At 36.1% G+C, this 27,315-nt stretch overlaps 3 protein-coding genes across 3 annotated transcripts in view; 2 read left to right on the top strand and 1 right to left on the bottom strand.

Annotated features, from left to right (window-relative positions):
• Positions 1-14,463, top strand: part of LOC131846112 (protein kinase C-binding protein NELL1-like) — a 44,409-nt gene extending 29,946 nt beyond the window's left edge. Inside the window, exons 3-17 of the mRNA XM_059195338.1 lie at positions 3,397-3,547; positions 4,731-5,007; positions 5,167-5,322; positions 5,400-5,528; positions 5,778-5,871; positions 6,409-6,600; positions 6,919-7,038; positions 7,556-7,695; positions 8,438-8,558; positions 9,511-9,786; positions 10,188-10,295; positions 10,792-10,934; positions 11,251-11,403; positions 11,898-12,059; positions 13,472-14,463. Coding sequence (XP_059051321.1) covers positions 3,397-3,547; positions 4,731-5,007; positions 5,167-5,322; positions 5,400-5,528; positions 5,778-5,871; positions 6,409-6,600; positions 6,919-7,038; positions 7,556-7,695; positions 8,438-8,558; positions 9,511-9,786; positions 10,188-10,295; positions 10,792-10,934; positions 11,251-11,403; positions 11,898-12,059; positions 13,472-13,525 — 2,276 coding nt within the window. The 3' untranslated portion in view covers positions 13,526-14,463. The remainder of the gene's footprint in view (positions 1-3,396; positions 3,548-4,730; positions 5,008-5,166; positions 5,323-5,399; positions 5,529-5,777; positions 5,872-6,408; positions 6,601-6,918; positions 7,039-7,555; positions 7,696-8,437; positions 8,559-9,510; positions 9,787-10,187; positions 10,296-10,791; positions 10,935-11,250; positions 11,404-11,897; positions 12,060-13,471) is intronic.
• A 2,361-nt stretch (positions 14,464-16,824) lies between these two features.
• LOC131846092 (uncharacterized) lies at positions 16,825-27,314 on the bottom strand. The gene is made up of 7 exons (XM_059195310.1): positions 27,236-27,314; positions 20,300-20,471; positions 19,576-19,770; positions 19,034-19,210; positions 18,681-18,773; positions 18,004-18,123; positions 16,825-17,117 (listed from the first exon to the last, which is right to left on the bottom strand). The coding sequence occupies exons 2-7, from the start codon at positions 20,345-20,347 to the stop codon at positions 16,950-16,952; spliced, it is 801 nt and encodes a 266-aa protein (XP_059051293.1). The 5' UTR covers positions 20,348-20,471; positions 27,236-27,314; the 3' UTR covers positions 16,825-16,949.
• LOC131846130 (uncharacterized) lies at positions 25,594-26,746 on the top strand. Its single transcript, XM_059195357.1, has 3 exons — positions 25,594-25,678; positions 26,188-26,273; positions 26,552-26,746. The coding sequence occupies exons 1-3, from the start codon at positions 25,594-25,596 to the stop codon at positions 26,744-26,746; spliced, it is 366 nt and encodes a 121-aa protein (XP_059051340.1).
• Position 27,315: the final 1 nt, after the last annotated feature.

The following is a 27,315-nucleotide window of genomic DNA, read 5'->3' as shown; positions in this document are numbered from 1 at the left end:
TTACATAAAGCTTTGCAAATATTTGCTTGTCGCCAGAATGATATTTGGGGTGATTTAATTAAACCAAAACATTGCTGGGGTTGCAATAAAAGATATGCCCGGTTATAGCCGTCATGTTAATATGCTTTGAATTTATTACGAACTGAAATAGGTATGAAGTACGATACCGGCCAACCCCACGTTAAAAACATATGTACTTAAATCTGTCATCCGTGCCTTGTTTAAGAATGATTTATTACATTATTTAATCTAAGATTTTCGAAAAAGACGGGATTGGTCCTTCAATAGTTTTTGTTAAGCGATATTCTTAGGAATTATGTATGGTATGCCGATTCTGTTTATATTTAGACAACTTAGATTATATATAGACAACTGTTTTATCATGGATAAGAATCACGCACAAATGCACTCATTTGCTATATTTCTTCACACTCTCTTGAATCATTAAGAAAGGAATTATGAAAGACTTGCATGTTAGACGGCCAAATAAGATTAACAGATTCATAAATTTTAATTTAATAATAAATCAAATAAACATACAAGGGTAACAACATAATCTTTTCTGCGATGAAAAGTTTTCATTACATTTTATAAGTCGTTGAACTACGAATACCAAATAAATCAGAACTAACGACCTCCGACTTTATCCGGAAAAATGAAATTAGTCAAATTTTCGAGAATGTCATTTTGTCCGATAACTGGCACACGAGCAGTTACAGTTCAAACGAGTGAGTAATAAAGTGCGCAATACAGTGAGATTTAAATTGGCGAGGGTAGACGAGGGATGACGAAATAATAACGCACGTGAATGACGGAATGGCCCCCTGTGGCGGCGGTAAATCGCGCGGAAGGGGATCGCAACGGACGAAAGGGGGTGCTATGCGACCACGGAAAAACAACTTCTCGGCTCTTATACAATGCTTTCTGATTTTTAACTTATTGAAAATTATTCCAAGGTCTAATAAAAATGATAAGAATTTATTCAGCTTGGATTAACTTGTGCGTGAATTTAGTTGTGTGATCACGGCGTTACAAAAGAACTGTATGATTAGTTATAAAATGATCTTGTCTTTTGAAATGGTATCTTTACAATATCAATTCCATACATTGTATAAACGATATCACATTATTAAGACGATAATATATAAGAGTTTTCAATATTTATAGAGGGCCGAAGATGACGGTAGATGTAGACAACTATTACGAGCAGACAAATCTGTCTTACGACTACCACTGGAAAAGTTGATAGTCACAACAAAAAACGTAAGAAGTAATACATCCTACTTTTTTGGATTAAATTTACGAAAGAACTACTATTTACTTAAAACTATTTTCGGTAATTAGAAGTATAATTAAATATCTCAGCTATTCAAAAGTTGATTATGAGAACATGTTACAAGAGTATTATCTATCAGAGAAGTAATAGTATTTATTTATCAGATTCCTAATGGGAACAGGTACAGGATAGGTATGTATGGATAACCTTATATTCTGACATATTCATCACTTATACTTTGTAAACTTACGTATTCACGTTGATATTAGTTTGTTTAATTCGACTTCGCAGTGTTTGAAACATCTAACAATATTAATATGACATCGAATACATATACATATGTACAAATAAACTTCGAACGGCGAGAAAGTTCCCAACTACCCCGACAGTTCGATGACACCCGCCCACACCTACCGATTCGTAATATACTCGGTTATTATACGACTGAAGGAAAAACAACCCAATTCGAGAATGTTTCCAGGAATTTAAGTGTACGGTGTTAACGTTTACGTAATCCTTTCCCCATAGCGATTATTATAATAGACTTAAACACAATACGTATTTTGTCTAATGTCTAACTAAAGTGGATTAGTTTAAACATAGTATACTAATATTTATAAGTATCATTTTATAACAGAGTATCACGATCTAATTAAAAACATGTTTATTTATTATTGACATATACTTTAAATGTGTAGTAGGACTTGTTATTAAATCTATATATTAAACCAAACCTGAGAGTCTCTCAGTATGAAAAAGAAAAATAGATGATCATTAAGAATTTTAAAATAAAAATCGTCCCATAACGAGGTCAAATAGGGAATAGAGTCTATAGCTGTTGTCAAAGAGATAAATCTCATCAAGCTAGCATCCGAATAAAAGACCGTAAAGTTAATTTGTGATGAGTCTGATGAGTACTATAACCGTAAGACTTTGGTTATATTTAGTAAAGTCATTAACTATTCTTCTACGGGTCCAGTTCAGCTTTGTGATAAAGAGTACTCATAAGATATTTTTTTATAAACTTTACTGAAGCGAATTTGAATAACAATAAACCAATTTTATTAAGAAAAGTAACTGTGGAATCTGCTAAGATGTATATCTTATAGGTACAGTGCATTCTTCATCTCCCCTCACCTAAAATGATATTTAATATCAATTAGTTTGCACATTCACTCTACAGTTAAAAATCAACCATAGTAGCTTGAACCGTTCATGTTTGAGGAATTTCTTGAATGACGTGTCTACTACATTGGATGTAGCACCCTCTAATAGAGCGGTAGGGTAAGAATCTTTTAAAATTGCTTCATATTTCATTTGGATATGACTGAAATAACGTAGGGGAAAGTCTTATTAATAATGCAGTAAACTGCAATATTATTGCCTTTCCATTGACAAACTTCTGTATCTTCTATAATATACATAGTCATAATACAATCATTTATGAATTCAATGGGGAAAATATAGTTTTTACTACTCTGTCGTGTATATACGTAACCACAATGGTGAGTTCATTGGTAATATTATATTATGTATATAATGCAAACTAGTAGTGACATTCAATATACAGAAATACAATTGTTCAATATGTGAATCCGCTACCCGCATTGCGGTTACTTCGGTAGTTTATATTGAAAATATATCTGTTATCTATATTTTTATACTTTATGTTGTTTTATTTTTCCAATGTACATGGAATCAAATTACCCGAAAGTTCAAACTTTGTTGTATAATTTGGTGACCTACTTAATTTTTATCGGGGGAATATAGCCTACTTTTCGTTAATCTTATTTTCATTTATAACATTTCTGATTGTTAATGTCTTTATAATTCAGGGTTACTTAATGCAACGAAAAGAAATGGGGAAATTTAGGTCCAAGACAACAAGTAGGCATTTGGCTTGTAGCCAATAGCGATCGTTATGATGCCAAGGACTTTTAAGCACGAAACTATCACGTGGGTGGTATTGTTTGATGCCTATCTCAATTTATTGCACCGCAAATTGTAGGAAATGTCAAAAGTAAATTCTATGGAACAAGGACTGAGTAGGGGTCAAAAATATGTATGACATAATTTTTAGATGGCCCTTATATAACTTGAGCAATTGTGTAACATTGCAGGGGAGTCGAGGTCACTGCAGGTGGAAGGAAGCGCCTTCGAGCGCGCCGCGGAGTTGCTTAGACGTTCGCCGGAGTTCACTGTCTTGGCTGCGTTGCGGCAAGAACCTGCCAACTCCGGAACCATACTATCATTCTCACACGGCTACAACAGGTACCATTTCAGTATTTTTGTCCTTGAAGGAACTTTGGTTAACAGCGCACTAACACATAAACATTAATTACAGTACAGCCATATAAAGGCCTGTTTTCACAACAAATCAAATTAAAAGAATTAGCGAAATATCATAAATCTTACACATAATTCTATGACATCTAATTTTTGCCTAATAAAATGAGTATGAACCTAATTATTGCAAAAGAATTATTGTAATAAGATTTATTGATTCAATCAATTTGATGTCGAGTAGAAAGTTTCCGATGAAAATCAACGGGAGGCACGAGGTGTACGCCGCCGCAGACACGGTACCGAGGAGCGGCGGCGCGGCACGCGGAGCGAGGCGGCACCGCACGGTGAGTTCTAGATCTCAACATCGCTGCGCGTGCACGCATTTCGCCTCGCGACCCCATGCGTGCGCGCGCATAGGGGAGAATCATGTATCTTGGAATGTCCTGTGCCTCGGAATGTCCTCCTCGATCCATCCGTTGACCTTATTGCGCTCACTGTGACCTCTGCATGGATATATGTACACGAGGGAGAGCCGGCTTGCATGCGCTGCCCGCGTTTCCTATATTGCCGTCCGTCTTGTGTTATGTGTCTTGACGTGTTGTGTTTGTAACTGTCCAATCGTCCCTATTTATCCGCCTCTTGATGTTTACCTGGATGTTAATGTTTGCCGTGACGCGTTCGACCACGGGTACTTTTACTCTCAGAGGACACCGTCGGGCTCGTCCGCACTTGCATTCCAAGCGACATGGGATTCCCTATTGTCTCGTTTTATGTTCGACGACTGTCTACATCACGTCACGCTCCTCGCTTCCAACGAAGGGATCGCCCGCGGGGTCGTCGACGGTTGTAAATGTTCCCAAATATTTCTGTGTGAAGTCGGACACATTACGAGACGCTCAATGCCTCTAAGTTGAGATCTGTCAGTTGCCTTAGAAACTCGGTCGAGACCGAACGCGATTCGTTCCGAGGTACATGGTCCCCTATCCTGGCCGAGCGATATTGAGATATAGAGCGAGCCGAGGTCCGCTCGCAGCCGGTCCCGCCCCGTTCGCAGATATATGTGTTGTTTGCTTTGTTTATGTGTACCTCGGAACAGTTCGCGAGGAAGCGGCGGAGACATTCCGAGAGCGCAGTGCGATGTGTAATGCATCAGTGTGGCGGTGCGCAGGTACTTGGAGGTGCAGTCAAGTGGTCGCCGCGACGAGGTGCGACTGCATTATGTTGCTGCGGGCACGGCTACGCCGCGCGTTGAAACCTTCCCGTTCCGGTTGGCGGACGGCGCGTGGCATCGGCTTGCACTCGCCGTGTCGGGGGCACAAGCCACGCTGCTGGTCGACTGCCACCCGCTGTACCGACGTCTCATTTTGCCACCAGATCGTAACTTTACCCAACCTCAGCTATCACTATGGGTTGGACAGAGAAATAACAAGCACTCGTTATTTAAAGTGAGTCCTTTCTTCCTATTCATTCTTAAGAACAAAATCAAACTTCTCAAACTTATTTTTTACACTTTGTTGACAATATTCTATAATCTTTTTACACCGTATTTACAAATATTCCTATGTCGTGTGAACTTTTACAAAAATTTAAGTTGATTATTACAGGGAACACTGCAAGAAGTTAGACTAGTAAGCGGTCCACATGGCTACTTGGCGCAATGCCCAGGACTGGACTCTGAATGTCCCACATGCGGCCAATTCGCATTATTGCAAGCTACCGTACAGGAATTGACTACGCATATCCATGACCTCTCACTCAAGGTGATTAAGATATTATTACAGAAAATAAACTCAAATGGTGATACGGAATATTTAATTATGTATATATGTCTTTCCAGCTAGTAGGTGCAGAGGCGAGATTAGCACGATTAGAGCAATGTGACTGTCAAAAGTCGTGCTACTCTAATGGTACTGTTCACGCTGATGGCGCTACTTGGCAACGAGACTGCAATCGCTGCTCCTGCGTGGTAAGATAACTAATATTTTTTTATCTGTTGCAATTAAAATTAAGGGAATTTATAGACATTAATTCAATTTCATTTCACAGTTCTCTAATATATTGAGCATTTTAACTATTAAAAAAGAGATTAAGATTATGTTATCAGAGCTTTAAGTAAACTATAATATATATATAATTAAACTATAATTAAGTTTCGTTACAAAAAAATAAATCTGAAAACCAAAGTAGTAATTTTATGCATCTTTTTTATTTGCAGCACGGTGAAATTACGTGCAGGCCAGTAGAGTGCGATAGAGCAGAGTGTAAGAATCCAGTACTACACCCTGGAGAATGCTGTCCTACATGTTTAAGTAAGCGATATTATTTAAACTTAATTATATAATACAAGGAAAGTCAGCTTTTTTATCCATATATATTACCTATTAATTCTGCTGCCAAATAACATGAGAAATGGGATACGATAGTGTAATTAATAGTATAGATTAGTAATCTGTGGTACAGGAATAGGCTCTCTTGATTAATATAACTTTTACTACTACCAAATCTTATAGGTTTTATATGGAGATACCTCACATTGAGTTCTATGATGGTCATATTTATAGCAGTTGGTATAAGTAGTACAGTATAAATAGTTGTTAAAATATTGTATTTGTATACATTATTATACAGAAAAATATAGTAGTTTATTAGGAAAATATCACACGCATTAACAAATAAAACTGAAGTAAACATTCAAATTATAACGGAAATTTTGGAAAATCCCCATGCTGATGGTTTCCACAAGATTACATTTTCAATGATAATAACTTTAGCAATTCACACTGTGTCATCTAGTTTCAAGCTAAACAGGTAAAATATTAATACATTAATATGATTTGTACACATAGGACATTGCCTACTGAAGGGCACACTGTACGAGCATGGCGACAGGTTCGCGCCGAAGGAGTGCGCGGAGTGTGTGTGCCACGACGGCAATATGCAGTGCTCGCGTGTCGATCCCGACACCGCCTGCCCGCCGCTGCCCTGCGACCCGCCCGACCAGTTCACCGTGCCGGGGGAGTGCTGTAAATTCTGTCCAGGCAAGTCATCACCAACTCTAGACAAGCGAAGGGAAATCTTAGATCAGAGCTATATTTTAGAGATTACTAATATTCTCGATTTGAAATAGATTTACTATTGAGTCAATGCTTTGTAAAATGATTAATCAAACTTATTATACCTTCTATGAGTCTATGATTCGAGATGATGATGTTATTTTTATGTCTTGAGTCGTGAATGAAGGGCACGAACTATAAAGTAGATAAATGTTATTTATTATTCTACTAACTAACTATAGTTAGTTTTCAACAAGATGATAATTCTAAAAAAATCTGTCAAACTCATGTGTTATTTCATAGGTGTGGACTATTGCAGCATGGGGCATTCTTGCGACGAGAATGCGACATGTATGAATCTCAACACCAAATACACATGTACCTGCAACCAGGGCTTCCAAGGCGATGGCCTCACTTGTCAAGGTATGTTCTATGTTTTATAAATATTGTTATTCCTAACAATCCCTGATTATATTACAAGTTGCCGAATTTATTTGCATATTCTCACAAAATGTTAACCTATAACTAGGTTCTAACATGATATTTAGAAAAATCGTGTGAACGTCGATTTATACGAAAATATTAACCTTAACTTTCAGTACTGAATCTGAATATATGTTACGAGTTCTCTGAATTATTTTAAACATAATTATTTTTTGTAATAACAATACTAATATTTTACTGGTATTCACAACGGAAGGTTATAAAAGCCGATTTAATGCATGAGAAAGAAAACAAGAACCCTGACAAAGCCGCTTAACCAGTATAGCGTAATCGTACATTAATTCCTCTTTTTCACGTATCGAGAAGTGATCCAGTGCGAATTATTCTACTAACAATTAAGTACCCTCACACTTTAGATTGCGAATATCGTTTGCAAGTTGTTCTTGCATTGTTCGTTTACTCTGAATCCAAATACAAAATCTATTAATATTTCCAGATGTGGATGAATGTCAGGAAGCAGGCGGGTTACGAGGACATCACTGCCACCTCAACACTCGATGTGTCAATGTCGTCGGAAGCTACGTATGCCAGTGCCTACCCGGATATGCCCGCCGGGATAAATTCAATTGTGTTGAAGTATGTAAATAAAGTATACTTCTTTGTAATGACAATCATTAGATGACAATACTTATAAATTACCCTTCTACTATCTATAATAGTAAATATGATATTATTTCCGAAGTACAACACGCATATTCTAATATTCAGAAAAACAACAGATACGATATCATGAACATTACGATTTTTAAATGCTCGTGGTGGTTTTTTTCTTTATAGCCGCTTGTTATTAGTTCCACACCAGACGGGCTTATTTACTATTACAATTAAATAAAGAAAAGTTGATAAAATTTTGTTTCCTAACTAGTCAAAAGTATATACAATTAAGATACCTGGGCCACAGGTGACAGTGATATGAGACAAATCGTGACAATTGCAAACAAAACGGACATGTATGTGTTGCTATCTCTATCAGCTATCTCATAGTTACCTGTAAAGGTCGTCAACAAACCGATCATTTAAATTCATATTAATATTATAAATGCGAAAGTGTGCCTGTCCGTCCGTTTGTTAAGTTTTCAAGATTAGACGGCTGAACAGATCTTCATGAAATTTTATATGAAAGTAAATTGTATCACTAAGTAGGACATATACTATATTTTAACTCTGAGAGAGTAAAATTTATTCTGACGAAATCCCGCTAGTTATTATAAATGCATTTTAACATAATGTGAATAGTAATGCCTATTATGTGACCAAAAGTAATAATATTTTGAATATCCCATTTTAATGGAAACAATAAAAGTTGATAACCGTTTAGGTGGACGAGTGTGCGAGTTCATCTCACGGATGTGACGCAGCCGCAGAATGCACCAACACACCTGGCTCGTATACGTGCCGGTGCCGCGACGGGTACGCCGGCGACGGCCACACGTGCACGCGTAAGTCACACCTCTACAACCGACGGAAATATTTCTCAATGGTATATGAATAGCTCATCACCAACCCATAGTGATTTCAACATCACGGTTTACTGGTCAAAATTTATTCTGTATTCCTTCTACCTTCTTCACGTTCCCCGCTCACTGAAGTAAACACCACAGACATATGGCGAGGTATTTATCTGTGGCATACATGATAAATAGATATAGAAATATAAATAAACTTTATTCAAATAAACTTAATATAAGTACTTTTAAATAGTCAAGTTTTTTTATTCTACCGCTTATTCAGAATGCAGATTCATCACAAGAAGAATAAGCAAGAAACTTGTGTGTTGCTCTTTTAAATAAATATTGATTTACTTATATTTAATTAACAACAAGGATTAGGCATGCGACAATCAACATAGAAACCGCTAGGCACTTAATCTCTGTTCAATCAGATAACATTGTCAGCGCTATGAATTTTAAGTTAGATATTTTCTACAAAAACATTATTAGCATTTATAAATTCTGCAATTTTATAATAAGCTTTTTTATAAAGAAAATATTTTATAACACATTTGAATTTTTTTGCTGGCAAATTGACTACAGACTCTGGGAGTTTGTTGTAAAACCTTTACGCAATTTCCATAAAACGAATTACTGACTTTCGTCAAACGGCACTTAGGTAAAACTAGTTTGTTGACATTACGTAAGCTTTTATTAGTGTAATCACCTACTTTTTTAAAACTGTTAATGTTTTTCCTGGCATACATAATATTTTCGTAGATGTATTGAAAAGATTTAAATAATAATAATTTGAAACATTCGTTATAATCAAACCGCCTGCAGTAATGATGTATGCTAGCTGAAATTTAACCTTCCTAAATTTGAATACCTGCACCATGATTAACAATTTTAGATATTTTGCGTGACGTCGGCCTTATGGAGAATGTGGTAACGTTTGCAGCGATCTGCACGGGCGGATGCCTCAACGGCGGAGAATGCGTGGCCCCAGAGCGGTGCGAATGCGCGAGTGGATTCGTCGGGGCGCGGTGCGAGCGTGACGTAGACGAGTGCAGTCCCGCGGCCCCCACGCCCCCCGCGCCCCCAGCTCATCCCGCGCTACCCTCACATACACGTGCACCGTGCGTTCCGCGAGCGCACTGCGTCAACACGCCCGGCTCCTACTACTGCGTATGCGCCGACGGGTACCGCCGCGATACTCACGGAGACCACTGCGAAGGTTTGATCACATCCTGTCTTGTCATTGCTCTTGTCATATACTATTTCTAATATAATGTTAACATATTACTGACAGGTTTAATAAGAACAACCGTTAAAGTTCTTGCAAGCTTATCTTGAGTGCTTACTGAACTATGATTTGACTAAAAATTTCTTATATGTAAAAATCAATTAATGTTTATTCTTATTGATCCAAGTATGGTAATATACATTTATGCGATTCATGACATGATTTTTTAAACGTAACTCAGGATTAAGGAGATTTGTGACGAAAGAACGTCTATGTAAGTAATACTTGAATAAATGTATTATCCTTATCCTATATCATCTATTGGCATACTTTTTTTCGATGTCCTAAATGTAGATTTTTTTTATGTAATTTGAATAATTATAATTTTTCAGATATCGACGAATGCATGGAAGGATTTCACACGTGCCACCCGAGCGCACGCTGCGTCAACACCGACGGAGGTTTTAGATGCGAATGCGACACGCAACCCTGTGAACTCAGTTAGTACATACAAATATATACTGAATTAACTATAGTTTAGTTACCTAGTCCTACCTTGCAGCATTATTTTAAAATACATGGATTTTCATTTGCTTTACGTAATTCTGTTGTATTTTGATTTAGGGGTGAGATACGAAATTAATACTAATTACTTAATTACAATCCTAATGCGATTCTTAATTCGCTATTAAGAATAGTATTTACAGGAGCCGGATGGTAGTCAATGTATTTCTGACAGCGACGATTATCAATTTTAGTATTACTTTTTATTGGTGTGATGACAGGATTGGTGGTAACTTATGTGTTATGATTCTTACATGTAATTCTAACTTACATATACTAGTTATTGGGACTATATATTTTAACCGCTGCGTGAACGTTACATAAAGTGACTTATCTAACGTACACTGGTACATTCAATTATTGTACATGATCTACTAGTATATCACAATTGGTGGAAAGTAATAAAAAGTGTTTTGCCGTTCGTGTGCGCAGGCTGCGCGTGGCAGGGCGAGGTGTTGGCGGACGGGTGGCGCTGGGCGGAGGCGGGCGGGTGCCGCGCGTGCACGTGCGCGGCGGGAGTGGCCTCGTGCTCGCGTGCCGCTTGCGCTTGCGACGCCGACAACCGCACCGTTGCAGTACGTGCTCACACGCTATTTGCCCAAATTTGTATAATCGTTGCAATGCTAGCTGCAGATCTACTGAATGGATTTTAATGAAACTATACAATAATAATATAGCTTATACATCAGAATAACACAGGCTATAAATTTAACGCGGGCGAAGCTAATAAACTATACTGCCGAAATCGCCTTTACCCCTCTTTCTTGTATATGATTTGTTTCACTGATACTGATAAGATTTGTTGACTTTACAGATAAACCTAGCACGCAAAATTAATTGTTTAGTAAAATATTAATTAGATAATATTGAAGTCATTGTTTAATTAAACAGTTTCAGACTACAGAGACATCACTGATGATTGCGCCGGAATCGTGCTGTCCACACTGCGAACCGCGCTACCACTGCCGTCACCAGGAAATGCATCACGTTACCTTCCGCAGTGGCGAGCGCTGGCTCTACCAGTGCCAGATCTGCGAATGTCTAGTACGTAACTCCTGAAGTGCTTCGCATATTGTATGGTTTTTTAATATCAACTATTAGTAATTACAGTAATTAGCTCCCTTTACACGTACGCTCTTTCACGTGCGAATCGCCTTTCACGCAGAAAAGAGTGTGCATATAAAAGTGAACAAAGAACGAGAACGAGAGCACGCGCTTGGTTAGCCTACACAATCCCGCATATTACAATCGTGGGTGCTCATCATTGCAAAATGGCGGACATCTGCCCACTGAGTAAATACCTAATTACAGACTTGTAGATAATTAATAAATGTTAAATGTGTCTATAGAAAATAAAATTTGAATATTGACAAAATTTTATAAGAAAAAACAAATACAAGCAATCGTGTCCGAAAAAGTGAAGACAAAATATATATATATATATAAACAATCACTCAATGTAACGCGCGCGCTTTTCTTCGTGAAACCGGGTCATTAACATAAATAATGATGACTAAGTAATCGCTTAATGTTTTCAGCTGGGTGAAGTGGACTGCTGGGAGCCGGAGTGCGAGGAGGCCGGCGGCGGGTGCTGCAGGGGCGGTGGCGGGGGCGGGGGCGGCGGCGAGGGGGGCGCGTGGCGCGCGCCGCACCGCCTCGAGCTGGCGGGCTGCGCGCCGCCGCACTGCCCCGCCTGCCAGGTACGCGCGCGTCACTACCGCACGCTTACGTTCACGTTACACATCGGCGACGAACGCACCTTAAGCCCGCGTTTGATATTTAAACACGCGTTTTTTTAACGTGCGCTTTTCTAAACAGTGCTTTTTTAACGCGCACCCTACAAGGGTTTACCCGTCTTTTACATGCAGCAGCATGTGTCTGCTTTAACAGAAATTATTAAATTAAAATTTCGCGATAAACGCTTGTCATTTTGACATACTCACATCGTAACAATGTGTTGGTACAAATACCAACACGATGGATAGGAATCAGTGTCGTATGTAAGCCACGATGATAATCAATTTCAACTCAAATTGAATCTATATTAAAAAAATAATATGCATGCTGTGCTTGCAATAAACATGTACCTACACTTTATTTTAAGCAAAACTAGCTGCAAAATTGTGTCCATCAATACCTGTAGAGTTATGGCCGTACCTGCCATATCCATATATTAAGCAACGGGACGTAAGACACGCAGTACGGCGTAGGTAACATCGTTAGAAATAAAAACTATGCCGCACAATTGTATCTAGTCGCATTTTAGAGAACAGTCGAGCGACATTCCGTAAAGCTACAGCTCAGTAAAAAAAAGTCACTAATACGAGTATATCTGAGTTAGTGACTTTCCATCTGAAAATATACGCCAACCTTTTTTTATTTACGCATTTAATCACTTAAATTAACATTAATATCCTATTTTGTACACGCTCCCGAATATATATTCATAATTAATCGTGGAGAATATATTTCATCGCGCTGGCGTTTACTACCTTTCGATGTAGGTACATTAGGACCTTGACTCACACTAGTTGTGTGATGTTTAGATCAATGGTAAGATGCCAAGTAATTTTTACGTAGTATTTTGCCTCCAGCTTGATTACCAGCCTTTATTACTACCGTTAACAAGTAAATATTTATTCTGTTTAAAAATTTAAATTACTATATTAAAATATGTGTAAATTTATAAGAGGCAAAACATACTTAGTAATTAAATATGGCATCGCATTAAAAATAAAATGGAACTAATCTCAAAATATTGTTTACAATCGAAAACAAACTTTTATATGATAAATCAATCATATTATTATAAGTCACGTTATCATTACTCTACAATATTACAGTATGTGTAAATTCACGATAGTCGATTAAAATCAGTAATTTGTAATTTATCTCTAATTAAACAAATTTATATAAACGCCACATTCTGCAGTTATTACCGTCTACCGCCATCTTTGCATATTTAATCTACACGAAATCGCTACTAAATTGCTTCCATGTTCTAAACGAGTTTATGCTTACGTGTGCAACAATAATTTAAAAGCTTTAGCCATCTAATTTGAACTGCTTACATAATTGTCCCGTGTGAAAGCATTGTTTCCGCTTGTTGCAGGGCGGGCAGTGTGCTACTTTGGTGAGCAATCTCGCGTGTTGTGTGCATCGGTAACCATCCCCACTCTTCTTATTCATTCATACATTGCTCTATTAACATGCATTTATTTATGTGCTTTAGTCTTCAATTTTACTTAACAATCAATACGGTTTCATATTTATATTTGGTATCTATTTTCTTTAGATAGATGCCAATATTGCAATTACACGTTTAATTAGCGCCCCAAATTAATGCAAAAAATTGGCGCCCGACGTGGGAAACTAATATTTTGAGCGTCCCATACTGGGCGCCAATCATTTTAACGAATTGAAGACTATCATTTCAAATATCATTTTATGTTGCATGTTTTATTTTTTACTTACACATAAGCATGTTTAAATTTTATATTTTTTATTTACACTTCGCAAAGATCAAGCATGTTAAGATATAAGACTACATTTTATTTTTTTATTCCTCAATTTTTGTTATATTATATCACAAGACCCCATAGTAAAAGTACCTACGTAAATATTTTTATAAGTAATTACAGATATCATACACTAGTTTAGTTTATTATTCAGAATTGCATTGTAGTGTATGCACATAACAGTAAAGTATTTTGTGATGATGATGTATCAAAATGAGTAATGTTAGATTTTATCATTTCATTCTAAATGTAAATAAATGTGGAGCCACACGTAGCCTGCATTATACCTTCAAAGCTCGCAGCCATCGCTCACAACAGCTCTCGACCACTTAGCACTTCGTAGCTTCTTTTGATAAAACAAAAAGAGCAGAACTCGTAACACCACGTTTCCACCGATGTGTACAATATAACGTCTTGTATATATATGAAACCAGTTTTGACCATTCATGATATAAATATAATGTCATGGACCACATGTATAAATTACTGGTGGAAACGAGGAGTGAGTGACGAAGCGTGAGAGGAGCAGATGGGTGCGTGCGGGCTGGGAAGGTGTGTGCTGAGCGTGGCGGGGTGTGGCGGTGCAGGGAGCGGCGGGCGCGGTGGGCGACGGCGCTGGCGCTGGCGGCGGCGTGGTGGGGGCGGGGCCGCGCGGCGCACCGCAAGCACCGCGGCGCGCGGCGCTAGAGCCGCCCTGAGCGGCCCGCCGGCGCGCGCACCTATTTATTCTAGATAGATCTAATTTAACCAATTGCGGCGGGCGCGCGACCCACTCGGCGGCCTTAACTTAGCGAGCGGCGAGCGGCGCCCGCCCGCGCGGCGACCGGAACCGCCTTGTGATACTGTATTATATGAGAAGGGTCGCAGTCGAACGAGTATGTCGTTATAGCAATATTATAGTCTTAACTCATAGGTAGAAGCGCGGACGTGTGCGCCGCGAGATTAGCCCGCTCCGGGGCGCAGCGTCCCGAGCGGTACCACCGTCAGAGCGGGACGAACGCGTGAGCGGTTCCGGCACCGAGCGTTTAGGAGACCGTTTTGATTTCGCGAGGCATTCGTAGATTTAACCTAACCCAGTCGCCGAACGAAAGTTCGCTATGAATTTATTTATAGACAAATCATTAGATATTTTAATAAATAAGGATCCAAACTTCTCGTTCCAGTAGGATTGTTATGATTATCGTACGTAAGCTCACATAGAGTTCCTAATAATAAAACGCACACAAATGTTCCGTGAAATCAAAACATCCGCCTCGGGCCAGACACGATCGTATAAATACTAATATAATTTCATATCGCATCTATATCAAGTGACGAATGAGTGGATATACCGAGAAACAGCTAGCATTATCAGTGCATTCTGTGTAATACAATTCCGTTGTATGTCATTACTTTACACCGCGTTAGTTCTGACGCGCTGATATGACGTCAACGCGAGGTGCACAGACAAAATCTGGGGTTGCCGTGTCGGGCCCGAGGCGCTGCGGTAAAACTATCGCAACCCATAAGCGTCCTCGACCTCGGCGCGTTCACACCGTCGCTACTTATAATCTTCGAATTCTAAATTTGACAGTACGTCGATCGCTTCAAATAATTATCCTAGAGTCGTAACGGTACTATTTAGCTATTGTTGTGAATATGAGTATGCATAGTGTCGCCTGCGCCGCCGAGACGCTGCGAGCGGGCCGCGTGGAGGACGCGGGGCGGCGCGCGGGCGGCGCCGGCGCCGGCGGCTTCTTCAATTATAATATTACGTAATATTTTAATACTAGAAATAGTCCTGTACATGAGTAGCGTAGTGTCGACAAGCCGCCGCACGCCCGCGCGACCGCGCCCTGTTGTACGAAATTTTTCATAATATATTATAGTTTTTGTTTGTCTTTATATAGAGATCGTTTTCTTGTATAATTTGATGATAACCAAAAATAGGTACCAAATATAGAAAAGATATGATTGTTTCTTAATTTTCAAAAAGCATAATGATGCTTGCATGTTGTATTGTGTTCAAAAAATTACAATTAAAAAGATATCCTCAATATGTATTTTAATATGGACTCCATTCTAAAATCCTAACTAACGACAGGCAGGTTGACCATATATTTTATATGTAAATGGAATTGCAAATGGCTGACCACCCACCATCAGATGGATAAGTTATGGTAAAAGCTAACCGCCGCCTACATACATGAACATCACTCATCTCATCTCACAGTCATCTCTCATCTCATAAACGAAACGAAACACAGCTTACAAAGCAAGCAGCTTGACGGCTGAAATAGATGAGATTGTGGTACCCATGCAGATGATTTTTTACAATTTGGTGAACCCATGAATGCAGGTTACCAACCACCAGTATACCCATCCTATCAATTAATATATTTAACAGAGACAGTATATTGTATATTGTAGTAGTATACAGTATATAGTAACAAATATGTAAGTATATATAGTATAAATAATAAGAAAAACAGATGACGGCAAATTATGTAACCCACGTGCAGTGTCAGATGACGCCACACTGTGGCATCACCGTCGTTTATATACATGAACAGCACCACTGATGTTACATTATGTGACGCCCGTGATACCACTGACATAATAAAATAATGCTTTTATCGAAATACAGGTACGTAAATAATGATATATTAGAACAATTCACATAGCCTGAAGCCCTTAGTTCACTTCATGCGTTGCCATTCTGAAACATGGCATTTAATCATGAAATTTTGAGTGTTTTATCTTAAAGAAAACATCTACTATCTATATATCACATTAATACATAGTACATATTCTAATTGTATGTGTAATTGTGTGTCGGAACGGCTTACTCTATATAGGAACTGCCGTTCCTTCCACTAATTTACTTAGCCCGCATTTTACAATACATTATCGGTCGTTGGAATAAAATATCAGTTTACATTTATCAATAATTTATTAATAAAAACAGTCAAAATTAGATTACAATGTGATACCTAATATTAAAGAAATTCAATCACAATAATTCAATTTTCAATAAATTACATCTTATAAGACATGATAAACAACCAATATAGTACAAGCTACGATATTCTTTTACATTTGTGGGGTAGGGAGTGCAGCAGGCGAGGTAAGCGATACCAGAGGAGAGTGAGCTCCGAGGCAGGCAATGCGTAGAGGTTGCGGAGGCTTGAAGATGCGCGCCTCGTTGCGCTCTACCACATTCGTCACCAATAGGTAGGCAGTGGTAAACAGTGTCACACCCTGCAAAATAATACCTAATGACATTTTATGATAGATGAGTGTGTTTTCCCTATACTACTGTTTTAATTGGCCCATTCAACCACATCCTACCCGACTCCAATTATTTCTACTTTATTGTACTATTCTTTAAATTGTTAGGGATAATTTGTATCTATGGGAAATTAGCGATCGATTTTTATTCATATAAATTTAATCTATACTAATCCACAAATGAAATTATAATAATGTACCATCGTAATTACTAGCATTAGTAATATCTTATCTTAATATTCAGACAACAAAAATAACAAAATGTATAATTTAAATTAACTAACGCGTATATCGTAGACTTAGTGGAGCCCTAATGTATCAAATCTGCATATGCACTGTAGAAACCTATATGCACTGTAAAAAGAATCGCACGGATACATTTAAAGTATAATAAACTCATACCTCTATACGAATATCATTATATTAATACCTGAAAAAACACTATCACCCTTTTTACGAAAATTGCGCGGACGGAAGAGTATGAAATTTCGCACACTTATAGTTCTCGTATAGAGAAGGAAATCAGAATGCTAATATTTTTTTTAATATTAATAAAAAAACGTCACACACACTACCATGTATTTGACAGACATGCATAGAAGTCATAGTCTTTTACAATAGTTCCTTAATAGTGTTAAAACTTATAATTTAAATAAATTGGCCACTGGCCTACGATATATAGGTATAATTCATCTGTACTAGAGTTTGTCATCTAACTCCTTCAAAGCGGCTGATACGAATAGGATTTAATTGTGTTTAAATAAAATGGAACGCCAGTAGGTGACATCGCTTTTCTTGTGTATTCGGTAGTAGCACAGATAATATAATATTACATACTAGTAATGTATATTATTACCATGACAATAATTATGGCGGAGGCGAGAGCGGACAGTGCGTTAATGTGTCGGCGTAGCTCAGCGAGTGCAGGACGTAGACAGCCAGTCCCGTATAAAGGTATGTCGCACTGGTCGCCACGCTGTATAATATAATATTTTACAATACATTTTTTAATGGAACTAGAATATCAAAGAAATAGACGACCACTTGATCGAAAGTGGTAAGTACCAGACGGTTATCGAAACTTCTATTACTATTTAATACATCATTCCGTATAAAGGTATATCGCACTAATTACCACGCTGCTTAACATATTTCTTTTATACCTAATAGGAATGATGTATTAAATAGTAATAGAAGTTTCGATAACGATACTTCTATTACTATTTAATACATTTAATACAACATACTACGATGGTGGCAAACATGCATGCGGCCCTTCTTATGATAAATGATTACCGTAGCCGCCTAAGACACTATGGATGTCACATGCGCGTTGCCTGCCCTTAAGAAACCTTAATATACCCTTCTGTAATCAATTCAAGAGTTCAATTAGGGTCTCACGTGACACGTTTCCTTATTTTTAATGTTTCATTACTTTACTATATAATAACAAAAACAAATATCAACGTTTAAGTGTACTTAATAAATAGTTAAAAAAACTATTTCCCTGTATTTAGGTATAGTTAGATGAACCTTTCCGTTCCATACTCGACCACAGCAAGCTGGCGGCAATGTACGGCGATGCTGGTACCAGTCCAAGTACGATTGCACTCCGCAGCACCTCAACTGCGAATAGCGGTATTAACCTGAGTCATCTAGTCTAATCATTTAATCCTAATTAATATTATAAATGCAAATGTAAGTTGTCAGCGTGGATCCACAAAACTATCACACAATATATACATTAGGTATCTGAGTTAGATATTTCATTGTTTATACTAATCAAAACCAAGCAAAACATCTAATGTTGGCCAATCGTTTACAGACCCCGAACATTGAAACAATGTAAACGTACAAATGTTATTAACAAATACAATATTAGGTACTTCAATTTGCATTGCACTGAAGGCACTCCTGACTGAAGGGTCGAAGGCGTCGAACGTCATCGCTCGCAGCATGCTGGTGTTGAGGGCGGTAGGTTCCCGCACCGCTCGCGACAGTCCTGTGATTGTGGACATTCCCATGGACAGCATCATCATAGCAACCGTCACTAAGCCCATCAGCTAAAAAGGAATAATCGTTAACATATACCTACTTAAATTTTAATGGTATTTGGATGTGTCAATGAACTATGATAATACATACTACACAATATATACTATAGTCATTACTCTCATTAGAATAATTACAAATAAAATCTTGGAAAATAAAAACACGTTAACAATGTTCGATTTTGCGACAGTATCAATCATTTTAGCGACAGCTTTTCGAAATCATTATTTTAAAATAATATTATAGTAACAAATTGACAATCATCCACCACTGAAAGTAAAAGTATCATTGTTTATCAGTGGCAAAACCAATGACTTTCCATCGATATATAAACTACTATAATAGATATATATGTTTAAAATACAATAAAACATACGGTTGCCATAAGCGTCATCGATTTCGTATGATAAGGCACCAAGGTGGAAAGCCAACACGTTGGTAAACATAGCATGGCACCCGTAATAAATAGCACGTTGGAACCCAGCTCCACTCCCAGGTCAGATGTCCAGAAGTAATATGACATGCGTAGGAGACTCCATGCCGTCGATCCGCCGAGAATAGCGCCGCCACTCTTTAATCAAGAATTTGTTTACATGGTAACCAAGTTCAATTATGTCGTTAATTTTATTCAATACTGTCATCCATGACTTGCTCTGCATAAAGTTTCATCTATCATCCAAAATCTATTCTTAAGTAGTCCATGAGGTATGTTTTTTAAACTATGAAAATGCAAGATAGCTGCTATGCAATTAAGCTTAATTGCATCACCTCGAGTATTTTGTCAGGTCCGGTATTGAGTAATGAACACGCGCAAGTAGAAAGTTAAGGCCTGATAATGATGGTTCTACATATATTTCCTGTTTCATTTTGACAACTTCATGCTAACAGCACCTTAGATGTTATTAAACATTTATACGACAGATTCTATCATGTGTCCTAAGTTCTAAGAACTAAGTAAGATGTTATGTAGGTTCCTAGGGTTCCCAATAATATTCCCAAATTAAATCATTGAAGCACGAAAGTATTTATCAGAAAGAAAAATATATTATTACTTATATTTTTTCAAAGCTCTTTAGTATTTTAAATGTCACATTACTTACAAGCAACAAACCAGCACATGCGAACAAAACCAATCCGCTATTTCTCATTATATTATTTTTTTAATAAATTTACTCAAGTATAAACTGAAGACGAATTATTTTTGACATAAAGAATCACTTGGTTAATTTGAAAGTTATTTGAATATCGACAACGTTATTTATATTTTATTTTCTGAAATTTCAATCATCTGTGTAAATTATATACTCAGCAAATAGTTTTGCATAGAAATCAATATGTAAAATTTTTGGGCATTCTGGAAAAAGAAATATATGTTAATTTAATATTCGATATCTAACCATGGTAGTCATTAGAAAGGACAACACATTAGTAATACATACAATTATATATTCATTATGATTGTATCTATTTATTGGTACTCATTTTATTAGATTTACCATATGTAATAGTTTAAAAATATTAATAAATTACGTAGACATCATTTATGGGAATTAATATAAAAATTTGCGAATACCTAATGCTTTGACTGCGTACATATGTAGTTAATTATCGTTTACATAAATGACTATAGAAAATATATTTCAAACATCTATAATCGATTACAGGGCATATCGAGTGTTATTTTTTATTATTACAGTATAACTTGAATTATAATAGCTAGAAGTAGCTACTACTTGTTAGCTCGATGGCACTGCTAAATTCTCTTCATCCAGTCCATTAACGGAACACTGCTAATATGGTTAAAATTCTATTGTTCCTTTCTATTGTTTCTATACAGTTGTTAAACATAGATACAGCATTTACGAAGTCATACACGTATACATGGGAATTCGGGAAAGATCTCCCAGATTCGAGTAGTACAATCTTAGTACGCAATGAAGGCATAATATCTTCATATGAACAACTGAAACACGTTTATTTTTCCGTAAGTTAATATATAGGTAAAAAAAATATAAAGTATGTACAACAATTTGTTGAAATACCAACAATCAGGTTTTTTGTTCATTCGCCTTGGCTGTACCCATCTGCTCCGAATAGGCGGTAGAATATAAAAAAAGCTAATCAAGTTTTAAGCTACAATGCTATAAATATTGTTTAAAGGTATCTTTAGTCAATTATTAGATATCGAGATAATATTAAACTCATATAATTAAGCAATCAAATATCGGACTGTATTAGACGATAATTAAAGAAGATAGTACATTGTTCCATGTTTATATTTTATTATATAATAGACTTACTGCTTTCATTGTTCATAAATTAACTAAAACATTTAAATTTCATCAAATTCTATATAAATAACTTATATGACTAAAAATACTGCGACATTAGCTAATTAAAAATTTACCCGACGGATATTCAAACCTGACATCAAAATGATGTTAAATAATAACAATATAATATTTTTTAAAATTGTATATTTATACAGGTTCCAATATGTCATAAAGTCATGTACGTGCTGGTCGAGATGAAGTGCCCCTTACTCCCTCCAACGGTCACCTTCAACAGCTACGCCAACGACGTGATAATCCAGTACGGAACCAAGCAGCCCAACACGTCCTACTATAAGATCACTGTAAAGGGTGTACTTCAACCAAATTGTGAAGTATACATAGTATAAAGAATTAATAAACAATTAATAGAACAGTATTTTTATTTCATCTACGGAACTTTAGAAACTGATCGAAACATCCTTTTTAAAAAAAAACAATTCAAGGTCATTACATCCTTATAATATTTTAATAAAAAAGAATAAACCTTTACTTATTACGTATTATTATTTATTACGTCTGTTCTTTAATAGGCCTAAGAAACATAGTGGAGAATACTCCGCCAACCAAAGAGAGTTCCTCTTCTCACAAAATCTTAAAAACGTAATGCTGAACAACATTTATATAAAATAGCAACGTGGAAGTTTATTGCCCGTTCTTCTTGCGATGAGTCTGAATCTGTTCCAAATAAAAAAATATAACTACACATTCAAAAGTGATTTACTTCAATTAAGATTATTTTTATTATGAATAGACAGCATTGCTTTAACAGATGAACTGGATGAACTTATGAATCAATACGGAGGTACTGCGTTGACCATTAATTAGCCGCAGGTTCAATTAAAATTTAGTGTACACTGAATTCTGTTTTTTTTATTATAGGTTTAGAAATATAATCAAAGTTTATCTGCGTGATAAAATTACAAAGGAAAATATTCCCAGCAAAGCAATCGAGTAAATCCAAAAGTTTGGAAGATTGAAGTGGCCGAGCAGAGCCGTGGTATCAAGAAAGCTGTGGAAGACGAATAGGCCTATAATAGATGATTATATTAGATATCGCTTAACTATCACAAAAAGTATCTACTATTAGCGATAACATGTATTAGAAGAAGTCAGTTGTTCGGGGTCTTCACTAGTGAAAGTGAATGAATAATAGATCTATTCATATACCGTCACTGATTCCTTATTAAATAAATGAGCAGACTTAGGCTTATAATGGGTACAGCATTGACGGTGTTAATTTGACATACTAGATAAAAAGTCAGAATGAAATATTCTCCGTTTTGAAGTCGGTTGAATGTAATATATATTTTATTTAAAAAATCATTTGAAATCAAGTATACAGGGAAATAATTACACACAATAACATTTGTACAATTTAGCAATAAAATCAATTTACTACGAGCCTACGATTACGACTTAATTTAAAAAGTAAGTTCAGTGTAAAAACGAACACATTACGCCAACTGCTCCTTACGAGTTATACGCATTAGCAAAATGCAGGCACAGCTATATTTTTTAATAGCTTACAGTTTTTTTATGGTATCGGCTAATGAGCATTTAGATGTTTTCGAATTTGGTAAAGTTACAAAATTTGTCATATAATTTCAACGTTTTTTTTAATGTAATTGAAATAGCAAATTGACGACCTACCTGATGGTAAGTGGTAACCGTGGCCAATGTAAGTACATAAACAGCTACACAGAAATTACATTATCTTGGAATGCCCGTGGTACCACTTATGCGTTGCCATCCCAGAGGACTTATTCATGCCTCTTTTTTTCCTTTAATTTCACAACCTTATCTCAGAAAGCAAGCTGCTTGATAGATGAAATAGGTGAGACAGAAGTACAAACGCAGACGACTTATTACAGAGTCTAACTCGGTCATCTTAATTATATTTTCATATTCCCTGATTTGTTCTCAAATTTTAATTCCTAATTCAAGGTAGAAATGAAGGACGAGTTACATTCAATGTAGCTGGTAGCATCGGGAACAGTGTAGAAGATAAATTTACCAGAGTGCCACTGAATGTAAGTTTGAATTTAGATTTCATGATCATGGAACATCTATTTTTTAAAAAAACTGTCTGACGACTGATGCAAATCAATTGCATTTCTTGAATATACTGAATTATTTAAGAGCATATTATTCACAACATGTATCCTACAACAACGACGATGAACTAGATGTCATTATTTTTAGGGAAATGTGGGAATGAAGCCACAGAGGATTTTTCTGTGAATAGTGTCGTGAAATGTAGATATTTACACATATAAACAACGTAGAGGAGAAAATATAAAAGATTAATGGATTAATTTTATTATATAAATAATAAAATTAATAATTTACATTTTTCAGATACCATACTGCTCCAAGTTAACATATGTTCGTGTAGAAATTAATAACCGACATGCCCCACCTGTTGTCCTGCTGGATTATAATGTCAACACCATCATGATCAAGTACAGATGGCACCAAATCAGTACATCATCATACCTCGTCAGCGCCAAGACCGTACCTGTACCTAATTGTACTTCCTAACTGTACCAAATGATATCGTGAACTTAATATGTAATTCCAACAATATCTATCGACAAAATTACAGTGATTAAATTAGAAATGGCATTATTATTGTTTAATATAATTTACTACTATTTGTAATGTTTTGAAATATAAATATCTTACTATCATAGTTCAGCTAACTAACCCAGTCTCCGACTAATGTCTAATCAGTCAGTGTAAAATTCATATAATACACGGTGATGTATGCCTGCAAGTAGTTTATACCTCTGCCTAGATTCAGGCTTTTGTCATATAAGTAGGTCCTTACGTAGGACAGAAGATAAAAATATGAAAAAATATATCTTAACTGAATTTATAGGAGGGTACAACAGATACAGTAAAACAAAACCCCTTTATATGTTTGATCATCCATCCCAGGTCAGTTAGATTAAATATATAATTAAAAGCGATACAAACACTACAGATATATATGTATATTTTAGATACCACTGATGCTATGCTACTCGTATCTATTTATTGAAATTTTAAGCACCTAATTCTAGTGACATTGTTACTGATCAATTACTTTCTTTGCTTACAAAATGATTATAAAAGTATTTTAATTTTCTTTTCTACGAGTTATTGGAGAAAATTAAACAGAAATAGAATTGTCTCTAATTAAAAGTCTTTAAAAATGACGATTCTTCTATACAATATTTCATCTCCCCTTTTAGCCGATTACAACCCATTTTCGCATTAAAAATAGTCTATGTCCATTCTCAGAGTCTAAGACTATCTGTGTACCAAATTTAGTTTAAAAAGGTTCAGTATACTTTGGCGTAGTTATTAACATAACTTGAACACGTTTATATTTTCTTCGTTAACTTAACTTACATGGTGTTGTAAGTTAAGCCATTCTATTATTTATACATGAAAAACGAATGTTTAATTTAAAAAAATATGTTATTTATAATTATTACTAATATATTTATTTTTTATTATTCTACTTCGTTGTCATATTAATGTATTAATTATACATATACTATCAGTTATTCTATTTTGTACTTTTTATATTTTGTTTTTGTTCAGTTGGCAAGTGGAAAATGTTACCAATTTACCAATTGGTACAGGAAATGACGCCCGTGGTGCCTCTAATGCGTTGTCATTAGGAATGTAACCATTCCTTACACTTTAATTAGTGTCATCATTCTGTACCCTGTAATATTACTTCCAAATCTCACCTTTCAACCGGAACAAGCCACCATACGAAAAACAGGTACGATATATACGCAGACAACTTTGCACATTGTCTAAAAAGCTATAATGGGTGTTGCATAAATTAATCAATGTTGGGGAGTCCTACTTTTCCTTATCAATTAATCGATTATAATATAACACTACTTTCTATTAATTTATTACATTACACTTATAGTAATAACATGAAATAATTTGCTAAGGTGTGAAATCAATTCATCACGTGTATACGCCTAATATGTTATAATGTAACTTAAAAAATCAGTTTTCTCTCTAGTAATCATATTATTAGAGTTACAGCCAAAATGAATTGGTCGCTCGTCTATTTTTTGTTCATTTACACTGTCTACACAGTAGTTTGTTCAGAGACAACTGATGTGTTTGAATTTGGTAAGAAGATTTTTTTATTACCTACACTCACTATTTGTCTATTATCTGTATTGCTGATAATTTCTTACTAAGGTTTAAGCCGAGGTTCGAAACTCTAGCAGTGCCCTCAGACTAAAGTCGTATTCGTTAGGCAGGAGTTGGTCATCAGCGTCGTTTCGAGTGCCATCTGCACTCGTCCTCTACCTTCGGATGAAGCAGTAAAGGCCAGCTGTGGCGAACAGCATTAGAATAGTTCGAAAAAAAACTATTACTACTGACTACTAGTGGTCATAGCGTGATGTTATATAGCTCATAGCCTTCATCGATAAATAGGCTCAACACTAAAAGATTTTTTAAATTCGAGTAATTCCTCATATTAGTGCGTTTAACCTAAAACATATTATTCATCTTTATAACATTAGTACAGATTACAGAATAAAAAAAATGTGTATTGTGGACTAAGACACTAATATGTATAGAAATTGCATATACATGTAAGTATCTATCTCTTGGTTCATTTTTTATTTCAGGGACCAATGTGGGCCGCGTCTCTTTTAACGTGGCGGGGTCTATCGGCAACTTGCCACAGGATAAATTTACCAATATTCCTATTACAGTGAGTACCCATTCCAACTTTTTTTTTGAGGCAATTTCAACATAGTGACTAGGTGATCGTTCAATAAGCTTTACAATCAGTCATTCAATTGTAGTAAATTCAACTAGAACTAACCACGATAGAGGAGACCAACCTGACATGGCATTGCTAGCAATGGGTTCACTAAACGGAATTACTACCTCTCTCCCTAATAAATATTTTTTATTTAGTTTTATTGTTCTTAGATCCTGCACCACGCCATTCAATGACAATAAAGAAAATATTTATTTAATTCACAGGTTGGTTACTGCATGAGAGTAACGTACGTGCGCGTGGAAGTAGACAACAAGCATGCACCACCGGTAGTAACTCTGGACTACAATGTCAACACGGTCACCATCAAGTACCGCTGGCACCAAATAAGTACTTCGACGTTCATGGTCACCGCTAAAGCTGTACCAATACCTGGCTGCTCTGCTGTAATTAATATCTAAATTCATGTATAATAAATGGTTAATACTGGGACATAAATTTAATAAAGATTTGATTTTCCATTTTTGCCCTAATATCTATCCAAATATCTTTATTCCTGTAGGTGTATTACAATCACTTATCATAAGTCAAATTCACCGTCGTTTCGTAATGTACTTAATTTGAGCCAAGAAGAACTGACAAGAACTGCTCTTTTCAAATTAGATTATAATTCTTTACATTACACTAAATCAATATGTAATAATAGCTTCAATGTAAAAAAACTTTATTGCAATAAAAACTTCGAAATAAGTACTCATATTAGACCTCTTTTTGAATACCACTATCATTGCTAGATTAGGTAGAGATGACGTAGATATGTCATATTCTTTTTGATATTTTATATACGTATATGTATATATTTTGAACAAAACTATTAAAATTTAATAAAGCTTTTAAACTTCTTACACCTTTCAAACATTATAATTCTGTTAAGACATGTCAATATTTACCTATAAACTGCTGTAATTTAAAATAGGCGCTTGTAATTTCATCGGGCACTGCAGTACAGTTCTCTTATTAAAGAATGACA

The sequence above is a fragment of the Achroia grisella genome, unplaced genomic scaffold (assembly GCF_030625045.1).
Source record: "Achroia grisella isolate CSIRO2021 unplaced genomic scaffold, CSIRO_AGI_Agris_v1 utg501, whole genome shotgun sequence".
NCBI classification, from domain to species: Eukaryota; Metazoa; Arthropoda; class Insecta; order Lepidoptera; family Pyralidae; genus Achroia; species Achroia grisella.
Note: the sequence above shows the minus strand (reverse complement) of the source record. Positions and strands in the feature narration are given on the sequence as shown.